This window comes from Chroicocephalus ridibundus, chromosome 3 (assembly GCF_963924245.1).
Source record: "Chroicocephalus ridibundus chromosome 3, bChrRid1.1, whole genome shotgun sequence".
Classification (NCBI taxonomy): domain Eukaryota; kingdom Metazoa; phylum Chordata; class Aves; order Charadriiformes; family Laridae; genus Chroicocephalus; species Chroicocephalus ridibundus.
In genome coordinates, this window is record NC_086286.1 from 95,842,599 (window position 1) to 95,869,175 (window position 26,577).

At 38.1% G+C, this 26,577-nt stretch overlaps 1 protein-coding gene across 48 annotated transcripts in view; it reads right to left on the reverse strand.

Annotated features, from left to right (window-relative positions):
• Positions 1-26,577, reverse strand: part of RIMS1 (regulating synaptic membrane exocytosis 1) — a 342,029-nt gene that overhangs the window by 209,803 nt on the left and 105,649 nt on the right. For 45 of the 48 annotated variants that reach the window (XM_063330177.1, XM_063330176.1, XM_063330218.1 and 42 more), the window contains exons 2-3: positions 13,830-14,043; positions 12,203-12,214 (exon numbers count right to left, since the gene is read on the reverse strand). In XM_063330177.1, the coding sequence (XP_063186247.1) occupies positions 12,203-12,214; positions 13,830-14,043 (226 nt within the window). The remainder of the gene's footprint in view (positions 1-12,202; positions 12,215-13,829; positions 14,044-26,577) is intronic. The other 3 variants (XM_063330221.1, XM_063330179.1, XM_063330171.1) reach the window with 1 other exon arrangement.

The window sequence follows — 26,577 nt, forward strand, 5'->3', positions numbered from 1 at the left end:
AACATTCCAGCCTAGGTTAAGCTAGCTAAGTAAACTCTTCCCTTAGCTGACTACTGATCTTTATGAAGCTGAATACTTATAGTCAGTTGAACTATGCCATTCTCATTACTTGAAGATTGTGTATAGCAGATTTTCAACAAGAGTTTTGAGTGTCTAACTGCATGGCTATGGAGTTAAAGAAAGATCTTGGTCTTCAAAGGTCTAAGAATTATACTCAAGAAACAGAAAAATAATTTCCTAACACTAATAATTTATATCCTAAATAAAATATCGAAATTTGAACTGTGGGTTAGTACAATTTTCAGTTACGTACAACATTTTCTTGTCAGTGTTTGTCTTTAACGTGGGAAAATAAAAATGTAACTCTCTATATCAGAATATATTCACAACTTTCCATGCATCACAGACTGCATAAGACCATAGATACCCTCTTTGAAGAAGGTCAATTTATGTAGGAGACAAAAGGCTAAAAAAATATGTGCTGCTGTATGAATTGTCAGGTTGCCTGTAGGGGAGCGAAGGCGTAGGTTTGCACAGAAGATTCAGACCTAGTGTGTAGAGTTTCATTTGAGATAAGACTAAATATAGGTTTCTAAATGTGTCTACAGGCCATCACTGCTGTCTGATTTCTACTGTAGCTGATGAAAAATCTATCGTGGGATTCAACCGTCTCAACACCAGCATCCAGTTCTATCCGCAATGCCTTAACATTTCCAAAATGCAAGTGCAGAGCTGTCAGATAGGACATGGAAATTACCCGAGAGCCACCCTCATCAACAGTAGCATCTGGAAGCTACAGTAAAACTCTACAGTACCTTATATGACACTAGATGACTAGGTGCTCTGCCCCCTAAACAGGTAATACGGTTGAGAAAGATTCAGAGCAGATTTAGTTTAGTTCAGAGAAAGCTGGATCACTCTGAGGGACACTGTGAACAATAGGCTCTATCAAACATGCACTCACTGGGTGATTAGAAAAATACATACTTAGGTGTACACAGCAAAGGGATATAACCCGCAATACAGGACATTCACAGATGTGCAAGAGTAAGGTTATACCTATGCTAAAAGCACAGGGGTAAAAACCAGAATAATATAGGAAAAGCAGGTGGATGAAACCTTCCTCCATTTAATTCCCTACTCCACCTTGTTGCTTTTCCTGCTGCGTTGCACTTCCATGGGCAAGAAGTTGTCTCTGTGGTCTCTTTAACCCACCCGCAAAGACAGTCAGATCAGTCCCTGAAACAGGCTGGGAAAGCACGTTTCTCTACAGCTAAAAGGACTGACCCAAATAATCCTAAAGGGTAAAGCTGTCAGGCTGACAAAGATCTTAAGAGCAGTTTGCTGGATGGACCTTCATCTGCCCTCTCTCCATTTGCAGAAGATATTTGGCCAGAGAAAAAAAAGTTACAGAGAGAAAAATTAACTTTGGCGATATCTGCATATGTAGGTAATAGAATACATGAGTTTTGATCACTTACCACACGTTGCAGAGATGCAAGTTACGCTGCCATTAATAACATCCCAGCAACATACAAAAATTTCCTCTAGTCATGACAACACAACCATTATGTGCATGCTCATCTATTTATACAGAGTCCCAGCAACACCTGCTCATCTCTACGATTAATCTCTATTTCTCAGTAATACTCAACTTTTTACAATGTAATATCCCCAATCGTTTTCACAAAACTCACCAACACAAAAGTTTTGCTATGGAAGTCTGCTTTTCATGGGCAAGTTAATCACAAATCTAACAGATCATTGAGAAAATAACATTTAATTCCAAATTTTCTGTAAACCTGTTGCACGTAAGTTACTTGACGGGTGTTTTAGCTGGAATTCTGAAATTGCATAGTAAGCGATTAAACTTCAGCCTAGATAACCTGCAGCTCTTTGGAAATCTCAATCTGGAATTAAAAAATTATTAGGTTTTACCTGGTCCTTAAAGAAATGAAGATTACATTTTGTGCAGGTCTTCACTTAATCTCTTACCAGTCATTAGGCAACAAGGAACAGATATTTTATACCGTTTTATAATCACAGTTTTGGGGAGGGGCTTAATTTATCTCCATAAGAAGGATGAGTTGCAAATGAGTTCCTATATTAATGGAATAAAAAAACACACCACAAAATACTACAGAAACTTTATCTATAGATTTGCTTGCTTGACATACACTGTTCTATCCTCAAACTCACATATTATACTTAATAAAATCATGTACCTCAGGTATATCTATGACAAACTATCCTAAACTCTCACTAATTGCAGCACTGGAGATACAGAGATATCCATCTGTTAAGTAAAATCACAAAATGCTCCAGAATGCAAAAGATATAAAAGATATAAAAACATAGATGGAAGTATCTTTTATCTAGGACATTGCATTGCTAAAAATACACTGAATTTTAATCCTGGATGAGGATTAAGGTTATTTATAATAAAAAGAGAAATAGAGAGCAAGAGAGAGCACAGATTACATCTAGTCCTCATAATTATTTTGTTCTCTGGAAATTTTTTCTGCTATTTTTTGGTTTTTCATAATGCTTTATAGGTCATAAATCTTACCAAATCTCACTTTGAAGCAAGATCTCTTTTTAGCTAAAATCTGTCTGGGTTTGGGGTGACAAAATAGCCCCAGAATTCAGTTTGCTAAACTTAGTTCTATTTAGCATCTCCACATTATTTTCTAACTACTAAAAACAAAGAATTCTGCCTCAGCAGTGTACATAACTATGGAAATTTTAAATGAAAATTAGAAGTCTTATTTAGTCCAAAAACCTACGTATCACATTAAAAATCCCATCACATGAAAGGATCTTACACGAATGAGGGCCATAATGATTCAAGCTGAAAGATACAAATTCCCAGAAGAAATAATTTATGAAGAGAAAAACCTGTTGGAATCTGTTGCGGAGTAAGGGGCGCGCTCTAGAGTGTCAAATCCACCCGTGCTTAAAAGAGAGCGCTCTCACCTGTCCAGGAGCTGGCAGCACACTGATTTTGGTGTGACCATGAGGAAAAGAGGTAGCCAGAGGCTGAACAAGGGGATTCAGTTAGGTTGGTTGCCAAAACCTAAAGTCTTTTAGAGAAGGATCGTGCATGATTAGAAGAAATCATCCACTTTACTGGATACTTTTTGCAGGAGGACTGTTCACAGAGACCATAGCTGGGCACAGCTTGAACTAAGGGACAGGCAAAATGTCTCATAGCAATAAGACCCAAGTACATCTAGAAAACAGACCGCTGCTGGAAAAACTGAAGATGCGTTGCTCAGATCATAAACACTTCCATCTGGCACTGCCACAGACCCAACAGATCTTTGCTTGGACATCGGCAGTCAGCTCTGCTGAGGGGGACATCCCCTCAGGCATCCCACTGAGCAGCATGCTCCTTCAAGCGCCCTGAGCCTGAAGAAAGGCCAGGCATTTCCCTGGAGGTCTCCTGCACGTTTGCTGTTCAGTTCTCCCTCAAGGTTGTCTCCAGTCTCTAGGGCTAAGCTTTCATTAGAATATCAACCAGAAGAGATACCAAGGTCCATATCTTCTGGGTGAACTGGGTGAAAGTTTAGATGGTTTGCAATGTTTGCCTGCCCAGTACGTCTTTGTAAAGTAATCCCTTCCCTTCAGCCATGGTGAAGAAACCACTTCTGCAGAGTCCCCCACTGGAGTCTTCTCCTATCGCTGTGGCTTGGCTGTACCTCCTCACTTTCTAACTACGCTGAGGCTTCCCTGGGGAATCCTGCCAGCTCCACCCCATGCTCCTGGACAGCCCCTACCTGGGTGCACTCAGTCCCCACATCATTTTACACTGCCAGATTATTTTTTTTGCATCCCAGCTGAAGCTGTGGATGACAGAACACCAGATATGTATGTATTATCATATTGAATCTATAAGCTCATACTTGTCCATTTTCAAAACTGCAGTGAACTGAACAGACAGGGAACAAAATCTAATAAGAAGTTACAGTTTATAGGATCGTGTTGGTTATATTAATGTATATGAACACATCAAACAGAACACAGGCCTTTCTCGTGACTTCTTAATGTTGTGTTGCACTGCTAGTATTTTTCTCCTTTATTATCCTCTTTCTTCTTAAGGTGCAACACATACAAGAAATCTCAAATTTCAATTATTAGAACTTATTTCCTTTACTCTTCTTTTCAATATGTATCTGCAGTTGAAACTAATTAACTAAAAATATTTTCCTTTACATAAGACCCTTATCCCACTTCTTTACTTAGAGATTTAGGGCACAGATTAATACATTTTTGACAGAAAAGTGAAAAAATATATTTCTATATTGTTGCATTTTCTGAAACTAGAATTATTTCTCAAATCCCTAATATCATCTTTCCCTAGAACTTTCAAATTTTCACAGATCAACAGATATAAGACCCCAGTCAACACTGTTTATTACTCAATAACGTAACAAAAGTATAAAAAAGAGCAACACCTGCTGACACACAAGTAATTAAAAGTTTAAAAAAATCAAGAAGCTACAAATCTTTTTTTTACTCCCAAGATGAGGAATCAAAACATTCTTAAGGGAAAGCATTCACAAACAAAAGTGTGTGCTACCACATGATACTTTTTTAACTTAAGAATACTTCTTAAAAAGTGTTGCCTTAACCCTTTATTACTATGAAATAACACACACTGGGGAAAACAGCATCAGCCTGGGCAAAGGTCTTCTCTTGTTCAACTGAAAACACCTTATAAAACAGACATTAAAAAACTAAGATAAACTGAAAGTCTTCTCCCAGGAAACATAGGAGATAATATTATCATTGTAGAAGAAGTTCTTACAGATCATAATCATAAGACAACTACCATGCAACACAGTAGAGCAGTCACTGTGATCAGGTATCTGTAGCATTTCAGTTTAAAGCAATAAAGAAGTCAATAGCTGGTTTTTTGGTTTTGTTGGCTTGTTGATTTGGGGTTTTTTTGATTTTTTTTTTTTTTTGATTAAACTTTTCTTAGGTATTCAGCATATGTGTTTTAAATAACAATGATAAAAATTACACAGCCTTCTCTCACTGGGGAAAAAAAATATTAGTTCTTTCCCATTATTTTTGAAGCATCCATTTAAGCAGATCTAGCTTATAAGGCCTGAAATGTCAGAACCAAATTTGCTAGTACCTTTTACTGTGAAGGCACACCTTTAAAAGTAAAACAAAGTCACTTATTAGGAAAAATGAAATAAATACGTTTCCAGCAAAGTCAAATCTAAATACTAACTCAATGTGTACTTTTGGACAAAAAGAAAACCCAAAAAAATCATTTCAACATTTTCCAATCTAACTTTTTAGTGAGACTGACCCAAGCCAGGTAGGAATATGTTCCTCTCTGCTTCTGTCCTTACAGCCCTGTATTCCCATCAGGGAAAGAAAGCTTTAATCACCGTGGAATTCAATACTGACCTCCCACACCTCAGACAATACACAGCATTGCTGGGAAAGTCACTCTAAGGCTCTCCTTGTTCCTGCTCTTCAGCTTTATACCACCAACTTAATTGGACCAAACAGAATGTGAGGTTATGAGGGTTAAAATGATAGAAATACTACATTGAAGGAAACAAAAAGATTAAAGTTAATCTGGTAACATTGAGCTGAAAATAAGTGTAGTACTTGTTAGTGCTCTTTCTGAAGGATTCTGTGAAACTCTGGAATTCATTTGTCCACAGCTGTAAATCACAGAATTATTCCCTAGCAGAACTTCAGGAGATTTTGTGTAAGCTTATAATGTGCGTAGTTACAATGAGGAAACAAGTAAGAAAAATGGCATGAAAGATCCTTGACTCTTTCATTGTTCACCATGCAAGTCAAAAGACACATGGATATGCCAACCTGTGAGGAGCAAGTTCCTCTTGGTGGCCCTGCTTGAGCAGGACAGTTGGATCAGATGACTTCCAGAGGTTCCTTTAACCATGCTGGGATTCTGGGATTCTGTGACTGCTACGGCATACCGTACTTTTTGTCAAGGTAAATGGGCATATAAATAATAAGTCCTCAATTGATTTAAATACCTTGATAGATTTACAGACTTCAAAGGTCAAAAACGTGGTTCATAAAAGCTTTAGTCTGCCCTGTACTTCCTGTATTACGCTATACAGTAGGATGCATGTACATTCACTTACAAAAAAATCTACACAATATTTGCTTCTACAAACGCTTACCATATATCTACATCCAGTATATGACATTAGGCAAGAGGAGATGGAAGAAAGCTCTTTCTGAAAAGCCCTTCTTAACCTTTGAAATCTTATCAATATTTAATTTTTTTAACACAAGTTTTTGCAATGGAAGGAATTATTACATTCAGAGGTATTGCTGACATTTTCTTAATTGAAATAAAATTCTAAATAATTCCCATATTCTTTATCAGTTAAATTGAAACAAAAGTACTGAAAATACAAGCATAAAAATAGGGTAACGAGTCTAATAGTAACACTGCAGGGGATTAAAAGTTTGTTGGTTTGGGTTTTTTTTAATTTAAGTCCCATTATACTACATGGAGTTTCCAATATTGTTTATGTAGGGTCTCCACAGACACTGTTACCCAGCTTGCATGCTAACAGCAAATGCAGCCATGAAGGATTCAGGAGCCCTTTATCATGGGTTAAGAAAGAAGTCTGCAGTAGCAATATATTTTCTTGGTCCTCAACTGTAGAGTCACATGACAAGTAGACGGTCTAAGGGTTTGGCTAACAGGTAAACTAAACCTGGAAAAAACAAGGAGCATAAGTGAGTGGTTACTGATTTAATGCTGATCTAAAGCTATAGGGGAAAAAAACCCCAGCTGTCTAGTGACTCTTTTACAGTCCAACCATTAAATGAAGAAGCTCTGATCTGATGAACTTCAGAGCGTGAACATCAGCTGCCTGAGGTTTTTTGCATGCAAGAAGTAATCAATCATTTTTGTTAGCTAGACACTGAAAAACAGGTGTTACAATCAAACACCTTGCTTCAGCAAACTTGGTGAAAAGAAGCTACTTTTAAGTATTTAATTAAAAAACGTTAACACTTGGATTTGTTTGACAGTGAAGTAACTTCCCAGAAAGCAGAGGAAAGTGCTCTACATCTTATTTGAGATATAATTCCTCAGTTTCTTGCCGGACGACTTTTTTTTTTTTTCCCTTTTTCTTCTTTTATCTGCTGGAAGCAGCCGTTCTAGAGAGCCGACCACTGAAAAGCAGTGCTTCTCCCCTGATGCATACAAACACCAGATCTTTCAGGAAACAAATTACACTGAACGCTACAGAGAGAGAATTTATCTGCTATCACTTTGCAATTTACTATGTAATTTTACCTCCTTCTGATTAATTTTTTTTTTTTGTTCTACAGCTGTATTAATCAGAACTTACATAAATTAGCCTTTTAATGGAGAATTTGACATAAGAGTTCTGCGAAAGGCACATGGAAACACTCCTGACAATCCAGGCATTTTGTTCTGACAGTATTAACAACTTCTGTTAAAACCATTAGTACACAGCTGAATTGCACGGCATATGCGCTCAAGTTGTTAAGGCTTAAATTAGCAAGCTATTATGTAAGCAAATTTTAAGCATAATTTAAAGGAACTAAATGACAAACACCCTGTAAAAACACCTGACGTACAATTAGGGAAATGCTTCCAAGCTGTCTTTCTTTCCAAGTATAAATCACTGACATTATACTAAAATGAAAATAATTTCAGTGAAACCCAGATCAGAAATGTGAATCTCTAGTGTTTCAGCACTGATAATCAACGTTATTTTCACATACTACTAAGTTCAGTCAATTCAATTCTTATTTATCCATAACGTATTTTATATCTTGATTTCTTCCCAGTCATCCTTTACATATGTAAGCAGAAAAATGAGTAAGCAAACCGCTCTATTCTGCACAACTAACATTTCTGGAAAACATGGGAAAATGGTGACAAATCTATTTTTCATCATTTGCTCCCAATTCTTTTAACTTCATATTTGACCAAAAATTGTAATCCTAATGAAATCTGTAGAATGGGAGACTGATTGCTAGGGAGAAATATATGGCTTAATCTGGAACATGGATCTTCCACCTAATTCTGTCAAACGTCATACAAATTTCACTTAGTTCAATACACCCACAAAATATTGATTCAAAATTTTTGAATTTTTATTCAAAGAAACGGCATTTGGTCATTCAAGACTACTTTTGTACCCTAAAATGTATCTCCTTTTCTCTAAGGAGAAAGAAGCAGAGCTGTACGACTTCATATATCAGGTGTTCACAAAGGAAATGCATCTTTTTGCATTACCTAACCAAATATTGGGAAAAAGTTTTACAGGAGTGATGCGAGGAAAAAAGTTGTACTTTCAGGTGTTTTTTGCTCTACAAAGCTTTGGTACCACTGGAGGGAAGAAGAGAGTAAGCAGTGGCAGCCAGGACGTCGGGAAGACTCAGCCAGGGCTGTGCCCACTCCTTGCCGAACCACGGAGAAGCACCAGCTGGACATTTTGCTGGCTTCTCCACTGCCCCAGAAAACCCTGATAGTTCACATCAGAGGGGAGAGTGAATGGAATGGACACAATTAAGTTAAACCCATTACTGTTTTGGCAATTAAAATGCTGGTGGAACAGAACTAGAAGAGTGAACATGTAGACACTCTATAAGGAACTGACAACACCTAGAAAACCTTGTGCCAAATTAAAAGCAGGTGGTCACTCCTGCCAGCTTTCCTCTAAGCACCTCCATGATTTCCTTCTGAAATGCTGTCTCACTTAAAATCCTATATTAATAATATTCTGCTTTTTTTTAGAAGTATATACAAATGCTCTGTGCTCACAGGGAATAGGTTGCCGCATTCACATACCACTGTTTCTGAATACTAAGGTAATATGAAGGAAGAGAAAACACTTGTGCTTTTTCTATACAACCGCCAACAGTTTTCAACATTATATTATATCATTATATATTATTACTAACATTATTAACACAGTGAATACCCTGACTGCACAACCACCTTTAAGCCTGATTTGAATAGCTACTAAACTAGCCAAAAGCCCTCTTATCTGACAATGCTCCCATTAAATGTGTTCTGCCTGCAAGCATATGAAAGGAGAGCAGGCTCAGGTGAGAAGCATGAAGAGCTGCCCAATACTCACAGAACATGGAAGAACTTAAGATACATATTTAGGGATGTGTTTTGATATATTAGAATAAGAATCATTAAAAGGTTAATTAATTTTAAAAGTGCACTGGACAATTCTCATGATAAAACTAGGATGCTTCCTGACTCACACTACAAGGAATTAATGTTTTGGGATGTCCTTTTTTTATTTTAAACCAGGAGAGAACATATTAATTTCTGCTATATATTTTTGAAAGAGTCCTTAAAATACATTTGGTACTTAGTTGAAAAGGTCTAAAACAGCTTCAAATGCTTTGCCTGCAGTGTTACCTAGTCCTAGTAGGGACCTAATACATTCCCTTACAGCCACCACATCACCAAGCAACCATACCGCATAAATCCTTTCCTAAACTTTTCAAATTTAACCTTGAAAGTTTTATTGGGTTATTTTTCCTTCAAATAAGACACGGGAAAAAATTTCCCAAAGCTTGACTCTACTGATTGCAAAAATCTTTTTCCAAGCCAAGAGCATTTAAAGTCAAGTTATACCCATTCAGTCTTATTCACCATCCTCTTATTCTATTTGGACTTATATTCACTGTCCTCTAGTTTAAAGGTAATTCTTATTGTTTAAACTTTTAAGATGATGATTATAATTTCTCTAGCTTTTGTTCCTCTATTCTCTCTAGTCTTCTAGGAGGAACTCTCCATTTCTTTGACCATCCTCTGTACGACTGACTTTGTACCTGTCACAGTTTGAATTTATCAACGATGGGTAATGCACAGTACACAACATCCCAGGTGAGGTCTCATTAGTACTACCAACGATCATTTAATTATCCAACTCTACAGGAAATATCTTGAATCTAGGATCATGCTTGACTTTTCCTGGGCTTGGGACTTCGGTAACTCACATTTCACTATCCTTTCCAACTGATGCACCCCTAACTTGTAGGAACTGGGTGCATAGGTTTTAATATTAATACACTTTTTTGTAGTAAAAATTCATATGGAGAGAACAAGGCTCCCCTAAACATATTAATATTAAATTCACCAGATTCACCAGATCAAAGAAGGGTTTCTCCCTAGATGTAGATTGGTCAGGAATGTTGTGCCACTGAAAAGAATTAACAGATATTTTTCTGGTGTTGCTTTATATTAATTATACCACTTGTTCTGCTTATAAGAGATGTTGTTTACTAGGTATGTAGTCATATTTTGGAATTCATTCATTCATTCTATATATTCCATTAGCTTTCAGAGACAGGCACGGTGACAGCAATTGTACTTTTATAAAAAGTTCCCCGTATTCCTTATGCAGTCAGGACTGAGTATTGGATACTCTGACTCCCATAACTTTTCAGCTGTCAGCTTCACCACAAGGTAAAAAGGATGTTTTCGCGTCTGTTATTTGGGCATTTTCTTGGCTTGTGGAAGCTTGGAGTTCAACATGGCAAAAACTAAACCAAGGCAAGTGCAAACAACAGGGATATATTTAATTGAACTTAGGACAATCCAAATGAGCCGGGTATGTCTTCAGCACACACATCTTCACAGCACTTTAGTGCAGTGGGGTCTATTTTCTGGATCCATAACAATTTGATAATCTAGCAAAGTTATTGTTCAGAACTGAAGTGTGAAGGATGCCTCACGCATATAAGCAGGTGAAGTTCACCTGGATTGCTCTCCAAAACCGAGGTGGCTAAATTGTACCTAAGCGGCACTTTCAGCACCTAAAAGCGTTGCTGTTCCCGGCCCTAAAGAAGACTCTGTTGGAAGCGCATTAGTCTCTTAATACACCCCAGTGGATGCATCAATGATGCATCTTTACTGCTTTACCACTGCTTTACTAACAAATCAATATCAAGCTGAAACTTCTCTCAGTCTACCCTAAGTGATTTAGATTAACAGAATGGAAAAGACCTGGAAGTCCTGGATTATTTCAGCACTTTGTTCAGAGCGCCACACAGAAAACAGCGGAATGAAGCTGTAGCAAGTTATATTTCATAGCCCTTAGAAAAACAAACATGTTCTCAGAAGACTATGGCCTTGGAAAAAAACAAAACAAAACAAAACAAAAAAACACTACTGCAATATGGAATTGTGATAGAAATCATCTTCTCTGGGTGTTGCACAGTACTAAAATTCAGGTTATGGCTATGCTGTGATGCAAGTTGGGGCATACCACCATGTCGTAACACAAGCATAGCACCATCATCCACACATCAAAAACCGCATTGGATTGTAATGACTTTACACTCGTTTGGGCTGAAGTGCCAGCGAAGCTGGCAAATTCCCCCTACCTAAGTCTCCAAGTCAAAGTCTGGAATACCAGCTTTTGCAGACCTGCCTGGGAAGAGGCGGTGAGTGGACACCACTGTTCTGCTCAAGTACTGGCCCCCCTCCCCTGTGCACAGGGCGCAGAGATGCACAGGGAACTACCCTCACCTATTTCAGTTGAGGCACAGACATTAGCGGTGAATATGCCAGCACTTGAGCCCAAAACAGCTTGGCAGTTTTCTGAAATGGTAACTCCGCATTCACAAAGGATTCACTCCATCTCGCTCACTATACTTACGTCCAGTCTTAAGAGGTTATCTTTCGCCTATGCAAATTATTTCAAATGTAATGTCAAAAAGCTGATTCCACAAGAATGCTCTGAATTTCTGCTGCAGCCAGAAGTGAAACACAGCAAACCATAGAAATCAATATAAAATTACAATTAAAAAACTAAATTAGACTTCCTGAAGCTGATGGAAGGACCTTGCATGCAAAAAGTCAAATTGTTAACCGAAGACATTTTTATGAAATAAAGCTTTATTATACTTTATTAGCCACTCTACTTTTTAGCCTATTAGTAATTCTCAGTTCTTAATTAATTTCTTTTCTTGTCCTAATTTTGACAAGTCTTGGGTTTCCTTGCTGGGCTATATTTTTGAAGCGTATATTCAGCTAGGGAATGGGCAGGGCCCGGGTGTCAGGATTCCTGTTCTTCCCCCCTCTCCTTTGGATGATTTTTAAATTTCAGTTTTTTACATTAATATGTTTCCCAGATAACTAACAACATTATAATAATAAATGATAAAAAGCATGGATTCTAACCACTTTGTCCTCCTTTGGGAAAGCATCCAAGGAAGCAGAATAAAAAGAGAAAAGAAAAAAAGAAGAGAAAAAGAATAACATAGGCAAGTATTAATAGACAGATTTCAAAGAAATGCAATTCTAATAAGTCTCTACAAAGAGATAAAAACATAAAATTTAAAAAAAAAGCTTTAAATTAAAAGATTACATTACTGCATATGTATCAAACATGTTTTCCCACTCTAACCCACAGAAGCATAAACAATATAACAAACAAAAGGCAAGTTACATAATTTGTTTATGTCACTTTTCCATTTTGGTGACTTGAAACAGTTGGTGAAAAATAGTTAAAATAGATTCCATTTTTTCATGAGTAAAGATAAGCTGTACCATATCCACTCTAATTAATAGTATAACGTAACATCTCCCAGTAAACTACGTTTTCATAGACTTGCTCTAGTGCCACCACCTGCAGGTGATGCAATGTAATTCATCTATTTATATTGAAATATGAATATATGAAATTTTTTGTCCAATACAACTACATAATTTCTTCAGAATGAATCTGAATTTAATTTAATGGACTCTCAAGTACATCGGGGCTAAGGTAAACTTCCAAAATAAAGGTGAAATAGTGTTTTTCTCTGAGTTTTTTTTGTTGTTGTTGTTGTTTACATGAAATTTCAGAAGTCATATTCAGTTGATGTTTCGCCCAAAGAAAGCGAAAAGGCCATAAACTATTTCCGTCGTGAAAGTGATTACCTGCTATAAAATTTGTGACCGCTTTTAACTGAATTTATGTTGATACTGATACAAAGAGCATCGACGCATTTCCCCTACAAAAGACTGGCACCTTAAGGCCATATGAGAAAGGTATCTCATCTCATGCTAGATAATCAAACTATTCATGCAGTAAAAGGGTGTTTGTAAAATGTTTTATAACACACCATAGTACTAGATGATCAGCCAAAAAGAATCCCTGGGTGATCGTCTCGCGGACAGTGAGTAGCCAGTTCCTTGTAAGGGACCGGCTGAACAGAGGGTATTCTCAGACACCCTTCAGTTTCGTGGACACCTACTGGAGCTCACTGCGTGTGGATCAGAGGGAGAAAGATCTGTCTCACCTGGCTGGAAGTAGAACACCTACACCAGATTAATCTATAGTTTTACGTTTAAGATAAATTCAAAAATAAATCGACAGGACACTCTCACTATGGTAAAAGTGGTCGGGGGTTTTTTCTAACCAAAAAAAAAAATTGACTGATTTTATCTAAGAAAAATCTATAAGTATATACAAAAAACTGTATAAAAAAGAATCTAGAATGAAATAAGAGTTCAATAAAAATTTCTCAATGTGGAGTTTTACCTGAGCAAAAGGGTTTTTTTCTTTCATTCTATGCATAACAGGTATGTCTTCTTAAAGCTATCACTCAGTAAAACTATACACGATGTGTTCTTTAATTTTAATTAACTCTGGGATTCCACAGCCATTAAATACATTATTCTTCTTTATACACACCTCATAGCGAAGTGATGAATGAAACACCTCAGTAAAATGAAGCATGAAATGCCAAACTTAAGGTGAACAATCTGCAGTGTGACAATGTCAAGGAGGCTTTTTCTTAAGAGTACACATCAGAAGACTTACATTGTTTGATCGCAGAGAGACACGACCTCCACATCGAGCACAAAACTTGGTCCGGCAATAAGAGCATAAATGGCCACAACCATCTGCAAACTTTGTTTTATGACAGATTCCACATGTTGGAGCATCATCCTTGTGCTCTCCCTGGTAACGGCGGGCTTCTTCCCCTATCTTTCTTACTTGCTCTTTATAGCTTTCAAATTGTTGATGCAACCTCCTGCATAGATGAGAAAAAAGTTTATATAGCAAGAATAGGAGGAAATACTACTACTGTGTATTTCTTTCAATTTATAACTCTACCTAATATTCTTGGCATGTTCACAATAATAAATGTACCTCATATCAAATACACACTGCACATGGAAGACTGTATAAGAGAATCTGAAGGAAAAAATAACAGACATACGTATTCCTATTACGTTTACTTCAAAGCTCGCGAGCAAATCATTTCACTTGACTAGAAATTGATTCAAATATAAGAAGATGGCAAAAAAATGCAGTCTTAAACAGAAGTATCTACCATGTACAGAATAAAAGCAGAAATATAACTGCCTAAACAAATTTGCACTGCTTTTTAATCAACGTTATTTGTACAGCAGACATAATAAAAATATGTATAAATTAATTTTCAGTTACAGTATCACACTTCTATTTTCATAAATCTCAATTACTAACACATATAACTTAAAGATTTCAAAACATGCTTTACAATCACACTGGCCCTACGAGAATGTGAGAGCAATTTTCTATGTCAAATCTATATATTAACAATCTGTTGTATTCTCTCCTGTTAAATATGAGAGACTACTAACTGTAGTCCCTCAATACAGCCATTTCTTCCAGCTTAGCTATGGGAGGATATAGGAGGATTAGCAAGTATTTAGATTCCTCGGACGAACACTGAAGGTGTTCAAAGAAGTAGCACTTCTCCTCCAGCTGCCCCAAATAACAAACAGCCTGATATTATGCCCACCAACTGGCTAAGCATCCTGCTACCCAAAAGACCCAGCTTCTAATCACAAGCTCAGGGAAGAGCACTCGGCCCTCTAGCCTTCACTTCCTCTTCTATAATTCAGGAATAATAATAATAATTAAATATTTTGTGATAAAATCTTTCTTATCATTATGATGTTATCTCTGAGGAAAAACATGTTCTCTTGTTGGTTTCTATGAGATTTACTTGGCAAAGATGAAGTTCCAGAGGGGAACCAGCACTTCCAAAAGGCACTTCCAGGCACTTCCAAAAGGGGCAATCCAGTTCCTCTCCTGCTCCCAGCTGCTTTCTGTTACTGCTCCTTAGGCACAGATTTGGACATTCACCAGATCCCTCTCAGTGAGCTAACCCATGAACCTGAACCAACAGAAAATTAGTTCTCCTACAAAAAATAAAATAAAATAAAAATTGTTTTCCCATCATTTTGATTCCCGAATCACTCTGCTCTGAGCAGGGCACTGGAGACCTGGGATGAAGGTAGGCAGAAATAAAACGTACCAGTAAAAGGCAGGATCACCCTTTTTGCAGCAACAAGCTCAGCTGCCATGAATCTTACTTTACCCCATCCTGAACCTTAATTTGAAAGGACTGTATTTCAGCTGTTAGCTATCTTACTATTCATGAAATCACAGGAGAAAGAAAAATTTCTGTAGGCGCACCAGGAGAGCACTGAAACCCCTGACCTGTATTTTCATGAGCTTGAGCAAAGACCTGGGACAGCCCGAGTGGGAGAGTCCAATAGGGCACATTTAACAACGCAGTCTTATCACCACGCTATGTGGAACCCACCGGCTTTTCACCCGCTTTTCCAAATGTTGCTTCAAATTTACATCACCATGGATAACATTAAAAAAAAATCATGAATGGCTAAATAGATTATTAATAAGAACAGGGAATCATAGAATGGTTCGGGTTGGAAGGGACCTTAAAGATCATCTATAGTTCCAACCCCCCTGCCCTGGGCAGGGACACCTCCCACTAGACCAGGCTGCTCAAAGCCCCATCCAGCCTGGCCTTGAACACTTCCAGGGATGGGGCATCCACAGCTTCCCTGGGCAACCTGTTCCAGTGTCTCACCACTCTCACAGTAAAGAATTTCTTCCTAATATCTGATCTAAATCTCCCCTCTTCCAGTTTGAAACCACCACCCCCCATCCTATCATTACACTCTCTGATAAAGAGTCCCTCCCCATCTTTCCTGTAGGCCCCCTTTAGGTACTGGAAAGCTGCTGTAAGGTCTTATTGAGTTTAATAAATGATAACAGTAGGTGTGTTATCCATAGAGGTCTTGATGATATACTTCATCTCCACTACCTGTTTTGAGCTACCTATTCCCTGAAGCATTGAGACTCACACCATTTAACCAACGTATTTCTAGTGAGACAATTCTGTGTTTCTGTGGGATTTTGTGTGTGCGTATGTGTCTCTGTGTGTGTGGTGGACTTGTTGTGACTTTTAAGATATAAGTAAATAGTGTTATATGTATGAAATTCTGTTCTGGTGAGGTGGATATTTTTACTTTAAGGTGATATTCAGGGCCTGAAAATGATAATTCAACTTAAACAACAATAATTGTGGTAAAATACACATATTCCATTTGGACAGGAGTATCACTGCTCACAACTACGTAAATCAACAAACTCTCATACTAAAACGAGTGACTTTATACAGGCCCATTCTAGTGAGGATACAGAAATAGCAAAATCTAAGAAGCCAAATAATCTATTCTCCCTCACTACAAACATGATGCGTTATACTTAATGCTTTACGCTAATGAAAAACTTGGCAGGAGTAGCAAAGGGATTTTTTGTTTTATTTTTATTTTTTACTAACCTGCTTAAAAAACCTTTGCAGTATTGAGCAAGATGAAAAAAGTAGGTCAAAAGAATTAGGCAAAATACTGGAGAAGCTTAATACTTTTGGCCACATTATTGGATTACACATATGATTTAACTTATCTTACACGGCTGCTCACTTATAATGCATAAAAACAACTGAAGACATTCAGGAATTTGTACAATAACCAGCTTAAAGAATGCAATTAAATAACGGAGAGGTCTGTAGGTAAATTTCTTATTACACTTATTACATCAAATATTCTATTAAAAATGAAACCATGGAAACTAAATTCAGTTCTCCTACACTACAGCAAGACTAAAAGCTCTGGCTCTTCACTAACGTGGAAAGGGAAGATAATAGCAAGTACTGCTCCTCTTCCTGTTCTTTTCCAATTACACGGTCTACATCTGATTTTTTTTCAAGGTTGTATGAAGCTTAGGAAGTGTATTAATATAATGATCTTTTGCCTTTCTGTGTCCACAAAGGGGTAGATGAACACACCAGCAATTACGCAAAACTTAAGTGAAAGGAGATTTCATTTCTTTATGCATAACTATCACTCATTTATAGATGTCTTACTTTCTGCATCAGTGTAAGACCCTTTTTACCAAGAAGGGTTCAAAACCAAGTGCTTATCTTGCAGGTCATACTTGGCATTACTGGAGAAATCCTAACATTTTATCTACAGTGGGAAGGGAATTGGAGAAAATGGATGCAGAATTCACAGAGCAGAAAGAATCTTACGTAGCCCGTGGCAGGTCTGGTTCAATTACTCCTTTTGCAAGGTTTTAATCACCTTTCCCACCATTTTGAGGAATGACAAGATCTCAATATCTATGGCTATTCTATAACAGCGACAACAAATCCCTTCCAACAGTTTTGCCTTACGCAGAAGTATTATTTGCCTTATGCAGAAGTATATTAAGTATTAAGCAAGAACTAAAATGCAAATGGATACTTTTCAAGTTTGCTCCTTAACTTCCAGGCTATAGAGCACATTTTCATCAGATGCAAGGAAAATTTAAGTCCATTAAATATTCCTTAATGTAGACAAGCACCTAAAGGTTAGGTTAAAGACTTAATAGCATATGATATAACAGCTTGGGGGACCCTTGAGGCAGATATCAATTCAATCCTCTTCAACAGAAAGTGCAAGCAGGCTACTACATAAGAGCAATAAATGCATATATCCACACCATTTTTCATAACACACCCCAAAATTCATCTAGTTCTACTACTGAGGTCAATGGCATAGCCAAAAAGGGGAGGTTTCCTCACCCACACAGCCTCCAAAGAAGAAGGGGAAAAAAATAAAACAAAAGATTAGAACAAAAAACAGAGGAAACTATTCCAGGATTTAACACTGGATGTATATAAATAAGTCGACTGAAGAAATTTCATAGAAATTTTCCTTCAAAAGTAAGAAATACAGGAGGCAAAGGATGGCCAGTGGGAGCGATGCACTGTGAGTGTACTCTTCTTACAGACTCCATGCACACCAGGACGCAAGTATGAAATCAAATCCATTCAGATTTTATAGTACCTATTAATAAATAATTGTTAAAATCACCTCTCAGGTGTGTTCTGTAACAATACAGTAACAAATACAGTAAAAACCACTATTTAGTTTTGAAATGTTGACCAGAAAAAAATTACCAAAATGTTCTTATTAAAAATTTTTATGTTCGAAATTGGTATCTTCAACAGATTTCCTTGAACATATATTTTACAACAGAAAAAAAAATTCTGAAGCGGAAAAAATATCTTCCAGTAATACTATTCTGTAAAAGCCTTTTGTTGTTGTTTGCTTGCTTGTCTGATTGGTTGGTTGTTTTGGGATATTTTTGTGGTGGTGACTTTAGCAGACAGTACATAAAAGTTAATGACCATTCTTGTTACTCAGTTTAAATGTCCTTTGACTTGAAACTGCAAATCTTTGATCCCACCTGAAAGAAAATGTATTCATTTATCTGTTCCTTAAGATTTGATCCTTTAATCCACAAATCTGTCAGTAGCTGTTGTATAAGAAAATAAGTAAAAACTATTAGATAAAAAATTTGAACTAATTAGAAAAATATCCCTCCAGGTCTAGATGTAGGAAAACATTAAAATTCTCATAAGTTTATATACTTGCATATTTTACATATTTAATATTGTATCGTTAATATTTTTAATATTTGCATTTTAATATCACTGAACTACAAGCCCCTTATTTTTTGTCCTGTATCGCTCTAGCCACATTTCTTGCTTAATGGATCTACCTTTTTTAACATACTGTCTCAACGCCATAAAACTTGGGTACCCCCATGAGCACCTCTTTATAGAATTTGCGTGTGAAACTTCACCCTTTGCTAGAAACACAGAAGGGCCTGTGCCTTTGGAGCATTCAAATCACCAGCAGCAGCGTCTGATGGCCCAAGATTTCAGGACTGCTCCGCCTTTTATTGTGTGGTAAACTTACTTACCAGGCAGGAAAGACCTCTCCGCATATAGGATTAAAATCATTCTCCTCTTCATGGAGAAACAATAGAAAAATATCTACAAATGCAACAATACATTTGAGAACGCAGCACAGAGAAGCTGAGAATCTTGAAGGATAAGCTTTCTCTAACGGCACCACTCAACAAAACAGCCGCATCCGCATAAGTTGGCACCTATGCGTGTAAGCAAAAAAAAAATCATACAATGGGTGAATCTTCGGGCACATCAGATCTCATATGACTAAAAAAAAAATCTTCTGTTGCTAAAACTGTGGAAGAGACTGAGCCACCTGGAGAGGCACATCAGCCTCGGGACTTTACCGTACATACGTGAGAGGCTGGCGCCATCACTGGCAGCGAAAGACAAAAACCAATACACAGTTTTCATGTGTACAGTGAAAGACTTAACCCATTCACCTCAACTGTATGCATATACCTCAACATGTGTTGAGTTTTCTAGGGTTTTTTCCCCAAGAAAATATGGTGGGTTCCTCTCCCCTTTTTCTTCAAAGGCATTTCACAAAAAACCTGGTTTAGCTGTGTGTCATACGTGTACCAAATTTCCGTTTGAATATTCAGTATTTTACATTGGCAGTGTAAACTAATAAAAAAATTTGGCAATTCCTCAAAGTTTTACTCATGTCTTCGTGTACTTATTAAAAACTGTAAGCCTTGGAGGACGCTCATGTGATAAGTGTCTTACATACCTTAAACTTCTCAGACAGCTCATTGATATCATTAGGAGGACAGACAATGAACATTGAGGTAACCTATAATATTGACTGATCAGAAAGTGATATATCAAACCCCACAGAAGTTATCATTTATGCTGTTGGGTCCTTTTGAGCTGGCACAAGATATATATTTATACTCTGCAATGATCTCCACTAAGCAGATATTAAAATTATGACCCAGGAATGTGATTTTTATTAACAGACTATGTTACTGCTTTTTTGCTGTTTTACTTTTAAGTTCCTATAATGCATACCTATCTGACATATCCACACATATACACTGAAGATTAAAAAGTGACAAAATGGTGCACTTGCATATTTATGCTCTGTCTGCACGGACTTTCTTAAAATGCCAACCATTTTTACATTTTAAATGATTTTTAAATGAAGTATGAAACTATATTTTTTACTTACTTAAAAATCCAGCAGATGGCACTACAGATTGCATTATCACTCTCCCAAGTCAACTCAAATGATTCTATCTTGGGGCTTTTAAACACCTGATTTAACATTATAAAAATATTATGCCCTGTCATGAGTTCAAGTTAGCAGAAAAAGTGCCACCTCCTAAGTGAGATATCCTTAAATGACTATCCAGTGGCAGCTATTGCATGTATGAAAAAAGCTTAGTAAAATGCAGTGCTTTGCCCTGTTCACCCACGCCACACAAACACATAATCACACAGAGACAATCTTTTTCATAAAATAAGTGATACTTTTACCAAGTTCTGCTCACAGCGCTTTTTTTTTTTTTATGGTAAATAAAACAAACAGAAAAAATTCTCAAGAATGCAAATTCAGATTTGTTTCCGCATACTTTCTTCTGCTGTAGATGTACAAAGACTAATATTTATTAGCATGATGGTAGAGTAACATATTTAGACAAAACAGCCCGACTTCTAGCGCTTCTGGATATTTAACATGCCCACGAAGCTGCTGAACTGTGGCTAGGTCTAAAAACCTGTAGACAAACTTCAAGCCGCTACGTCGAACCTGTGATCTAAAAACCGTTGTTCAGCAGCTCCGTAAAGCTGGAATTACCTGGGTCTCCCCGGGTGCCCTGCCGTTCTGCCAGAGCTGCGGGTACTCATCTCCTGCAGATGTTCTCAGAGGCAGCCACAGGGCACCTCGCTGTTGCCTCAGCCCCACTAGCACCTTAGCTGGGAAAAGCTGTCAATCCTGATGGGTTTGAGGAATACAGGCTTTAAATGACAAAGCCAAGTCAGGCAACCTCAGCAAGATGCTAGGGACAGTTTTGTCCGAATAAAGGGAAATGAGGAGCTCAGGGGGAATCTAGCACGTGCCGACTAGAACAGCTGAAGTTCAGTGAAGAAATCTAGATATATTTGCTGGTTACTTCATGCATCATCACATCACATGTAAATCTGTTATTAAAATTCATACCCTCTGCACAAGTAGGACAAATTAAGGTTGAATAGTAAATAAACACATCTAACTCTTCCAGCTCCCGAGTACTTGCCGTAGCAACATCCATGTGTTAGCATATTTGAAGTCCAGGGTACTTTTGGATGTTTGGGGTGTGCTGCTTTTTAGCACGGATGATACGTGGTTTGGTGGTTTGATGAAGATCAAATAACTGCTGAACGTACCCATATTGCAAAATATTGTACTTCTGGGTGAATTTGGATGTTATGTTAATATCTCTTTATTATTGCTATCACTGTACTTTTTTATTCAACATGAACTACCATTTTAAGAATGGAGTATAGTATTTGCCCGTAAATAACGCTCACCGAAGGCGAGGAAGACATGGATCTGGGTAAGTTGCGAAACAGGTAGGAACTAATCAACTAATCTGCAGAGCAAAAAAGGTCATGTTTGTGTAAGAATAGCATTAATCAGAGGTCTGCAAATGGAAGAGTTAACGGCTTCCATATCTTGAGGGTGTTGGGTTTTCTCCACAAACCGGCTGCTTCTAGCCGCTTTGCTATTACCTGCTGTCCAACCTCTCACTTTCTCACTATTCACATTTCCTGTAGGTCTTGTCTCTCCCTCCTACACAGTTTTTTTTTAATAAATATATCACAATAATTATTATATATGACATACCCTATAGCATGTTCTATATCCTATAATAAAAACAACAAATATTCCACAAATCTCAGATTTTGCCTCGACTGAAGGTTTCTTCATTCTCCCCTGTTCGTTCAAGACACAACTATGTATCCACTCTATTATTCTCTCAACTTGGTCTTCAGCTGCCACTCATGACATTTTTGACATCACCAGCAATCACCTGAATCCTGCTGGGCATCATCCCTTTCTCCTCCACATGCCAAGATCTCGTCTTCCTCCTTGTTTTATTGGTGCAAACACAAATTTGACCATGCTTGTAACTCATAGGTCTGTTTTCTACCTCACATTTGCCTCCTTCTGTCCAAACCACAGTGTTTGGCATAGATTACTGCCTCCCATCATGTCTGACCTGTACATCAAATTCCATAAATTGAAATAGAGATTTCCTTGTACCTCCAGCAAACTTCAACCACCAGTTCCATTCTGCTTGCCACTCAGGACCAATAACTACTGTGCTACACTGGACTCACACCTATTTACACCTTCACCTCAAAATGCCGTATGAGCCCCAGAGATTAATTTTGTAAGTTAAAAAAACAAACAAACAAACAACAAAACACGGAAGTTTAGCTAATTTCATATCCGTCCAGCTTCAACATTCAGCTATCAGCAGCTCATCCCTAAATTCCTTTTCACAACAGTGCAAGCCTGTCCTGCTGATAGTCTAATCACAATCCTGCAACAAATATAATTTAATTTATTTTAGCACTCTCTTTGTATTTCTCTGATGAGCCCCCTTTTCTGCTGCATAAAACATAAATGGCTTATCTTCACCTTCAAAGACTTTCACAGCCTATTTCCACCTTGCCTGTCATTTTTCATTCAGTACTGAGACGCTTCTGCTCAAGTTAAACTTTCAAGCAAGAATCTTTGTGGTTTTCCCCTTGTTGCTCCTAACATGGGAGTATTAGCAACACCACCATCCCATTATCCTCCTTCAAACTCTCCTTTGCCTTGATGCCTACAAAGATCTGGACAAAAATTAGGTTACTGGTATGTCAAAACTTTTACTTATCAGGCCAGAAAATACAGACTCCCCTATTTGCTCCTATTATTTTATTATTTGCTTACTACTTACAATGCAGGCTGCCCCTGTGGCAAAGACTGCCTTTTTTTCCTGCGTTCATAAAAACCCTCACTCAGAAGGGTTATAGTCCATGATTTTATGATTCTAGTCATTTAACGTTTTGGTTTCCGACCCTCAGGCAATATACTCGTACTTTTCCCCAGGTCAATGAGGGACAAAGTGTTTTTAGTGAATGTTGGTATTTTCCTGTATGCCCATGACGCTAGGAACCAGGAGCAGCATAACCATAAAGCATTCCATTATGAGACTCATAATAAAGTTCAGGATTGGCAGAGACGAAGGTTTCACTTACAGACCTCACACGGGAGTTTAGACCTGGCCACCACCGCTGGAATTAAAAGTTGTTCACAGGTAACAGATACTTTTGCCCTCTGTACAAGTTATCTTAATTCCAATCCCCTCATATAATCTCTTATCAAGCGCATACTACCTGGCAGCATCCTAACAAGACCGTACAGACACCGTGGTTAGAAAGTCCCCCTCCTCACCACATCGGAGCAGAGGCACACCAGCAAAGTGGCGTGGGCTGCGCCTTTATTCACGGGGCCCTTTTCCCCAGCAGTAACAACCATTTTCAAGCTAACATTCTACTAAAGGCTGGTTTTGCGCAAGATCATAAAACAAGCTCATTAAGTAACTTGCATAAAACGTCATTTTTCAGCTTCCTGGAAGTTTCCTAATGTAGGTTACTGGAAAAACTTTATTTTCGTATACTTCTATTTGTTTCTTTAAAAATAACCACAGCCCACAAGCAGACTTCCTCCTTACACAACTGAAGAACTGTGAGTCAGAAATGTACAGTATCTACAATAAGGAATTTGCATTCCAGCTTCCCACAGTTCCTCCCAAATGATCATTACCCTTTCTGAGGTATAAAAGATACAAAAAAACTGATAACTAAGCAAACAATGCATAACAGTATTAAAAAAGGCATAGCTGAGGAATTCAAAAAGAAACTGTGTATGTCTTGTATTAAAAAGCACTTACACGCTCAGATATATTTGCTACTGAAGGAATCGGTGCCTTCTGCGGAAAAAATAATGATTATCCCTTCTTTGTTTCATACATTCTTATGTCACGGCTTTTATGAAAAATGTAAATAATTTAAATCAACTGGTTATTTCTTTTTTTTTTTATTCTGAGTTCATAAAAATGTGAAAAGTGATACCACTGCTAAAAAGATGTTCCATTCTCCTCATGTGACTATTTCCACTACCTTAAGTAAGAGTACAGTTCCTATGCTTTACGGTAACTGTTTGCAGAAAAGCTTAAATTGCACAAGTTAAAATCTTATTTTTCATCAAAAGTGTTTCAGTAGCATTAGGAGGGCTTTTTTGGAGGGAAAATTGTTACATTTCAACAGTGAAGAATTATTGGGAATTTGAATGTTTTAACAGGCTAAAATACTGAAACAAGACTGAGAGAGGAAGGAGACAACACCTTTCCACCCAGTACTGCTCCATCCCAACTACCTCTCAGGACCTAGAGCCCTTGCGCTTTTGGAAACCTCGGTACCCCCTTCCTTGGCCTTTTTAAGGAGGTATAAGTGCTCCCACCCAACTGCTGTTATGAGCTGGGATCTGCAAACACATTCTCCTAGGCCAGGGCACGAGCCTTATTCATGATGTCCCAGCTGGCTTGCACAAAACAAGGAGGAAGACCTCTAGGTCACAACACAAACATGGAAAATACTGACAGGGCAACACAAATCTGGAATACAAGAAATACAGATGAAATATATGATCCACCCCTCTGAGGTGGAGAGGGAACTGCAAGAGATGGAGATTACACCAGGGTGGAAGAGGCTTCAACTGACTGTCTTGGAGAACAAGAACCTTGTCAGAAGTGGTCACAGCAACAGAAGTCCAGCCTTGTAGACTAGTCATGAGAGCAGGTTTCACATAAAGCCCCTCAAGTAAGCTGGAGATGTAAGTACAAGCAAAAGAGTTAGTATTAATGACTTTAAAGATGTTAATGAGTTAAAGGATGGTTAGTGGAAAATGGTGGCAAGGAGCTACCCACTCCCCTATCTTCCTCATACAGGAAAAGGAAATAGCTCCACTAATCTAACAATTTTTTAATATTATCCAAGTAAAATTTGTAATTACACTGGACAGAAATAATTACACTGACCACAAATAACTACACTGCTCAAACTTGGTGACACAAGGCTTAATATAATATGAAGTCTCATCAGGTGAGAGAGCTTGCACATATATCCACACCCAAATAATATTCATAAACATTTGTCCCTAAGCCCCTTGGACACAGCTGTTTTAAAAACTACAAGCAACAACCAGAGTCCTCAATGGTTTCTTCACTCACATCCAAACATCAAATTCAACAAAACTTTACTTTTTGAAAACAAGGAAGTGACAAGTTGTGGTACAACATGCATTATCTTTGGTCTCCTGGAACAGAGCCCAGCATTCCTCTAACATGCAGACCCTCCATGCCTTAGGGCAGCAATTGTCTCGGTACCGCGCTGCAGAAACCAAGCCGTATTTGATAAATGTTCAGCCCATCTCCTTCTTTTACCATCCTATTTTAGCTACAGCATCTGCCCTTCCAGCTATTGTTTGAACTTCACTTAGTCATCGTCAGTCCCACGGGTTAGACTCCTCTCTCATCCCACTACTGCCAGCTTCCCAGGCAAGCAGACTCTTGTGTCCTAATACAGGCAACTCAGCACTTTGCCAGAACAACACGTAATAGATATATAAAGGTACGTGAAGTGGTATCATGCAGAGAGGAGACATAGCTCTACCCGCTTTCTTTATACTTTTGCACTTCCCTGGGCAGCCCCAATAGGCCACTTTTGGTTCTCCACCCCTAACATGACCTAAGGAAGGGGAATGGAGCCAAACGCTGCCACCACCATCACAAAACTGGGAAAACAATCTTGGGAGCCGAAGAATTAAAAAAAAAAAAAAAAAAAAAACCACCAGAGAGAGGGGTGGGGAAGAGAAAAAGCCTCAACTGTAAAAACAATTAACTGCAGGGGACACCAAGCACAGCACCACAAAGACCTCCACAGAGTCATCAGAGTACTCAAATAGTATTCTGTCCAGAGGCATGGTAGGATGTTGGAGGCCCCAAAGTCACCAGGATCCTCTCCTCTGCTTCCCAGTGCTGTACACGGACAGTTTGGCCAGAGCCAGTAGAAGAGTGGTGAGAACACCCTACAACATGTCAATGCCTTGTCCTTTGGTCTTAACCAGTACGGGCATTTTTATACACCTCTTACCTCTGTGGACAGCCTCGCCAATATCAGTCATCTCCCAAACTCTGCTGCACTTTCCTGTTTAATTTCTTCACCATTCAGCTCTCCTAACACAGACGGTGCAGCAGGAGAGCAGCCGGTTTGCTCTGAAGAGTTGTCACCAGCTCCAAGTGCCAGAGTTCAAAAAGTTTCATGAGTTCATACACGTGATGCTGTTAGCAGCCTGAAGGCTACCAAAGGCAACCTCTTAAATTATGGAAATAATCCCAATATCTCCAAGTTCCTCTCTTACTGAAT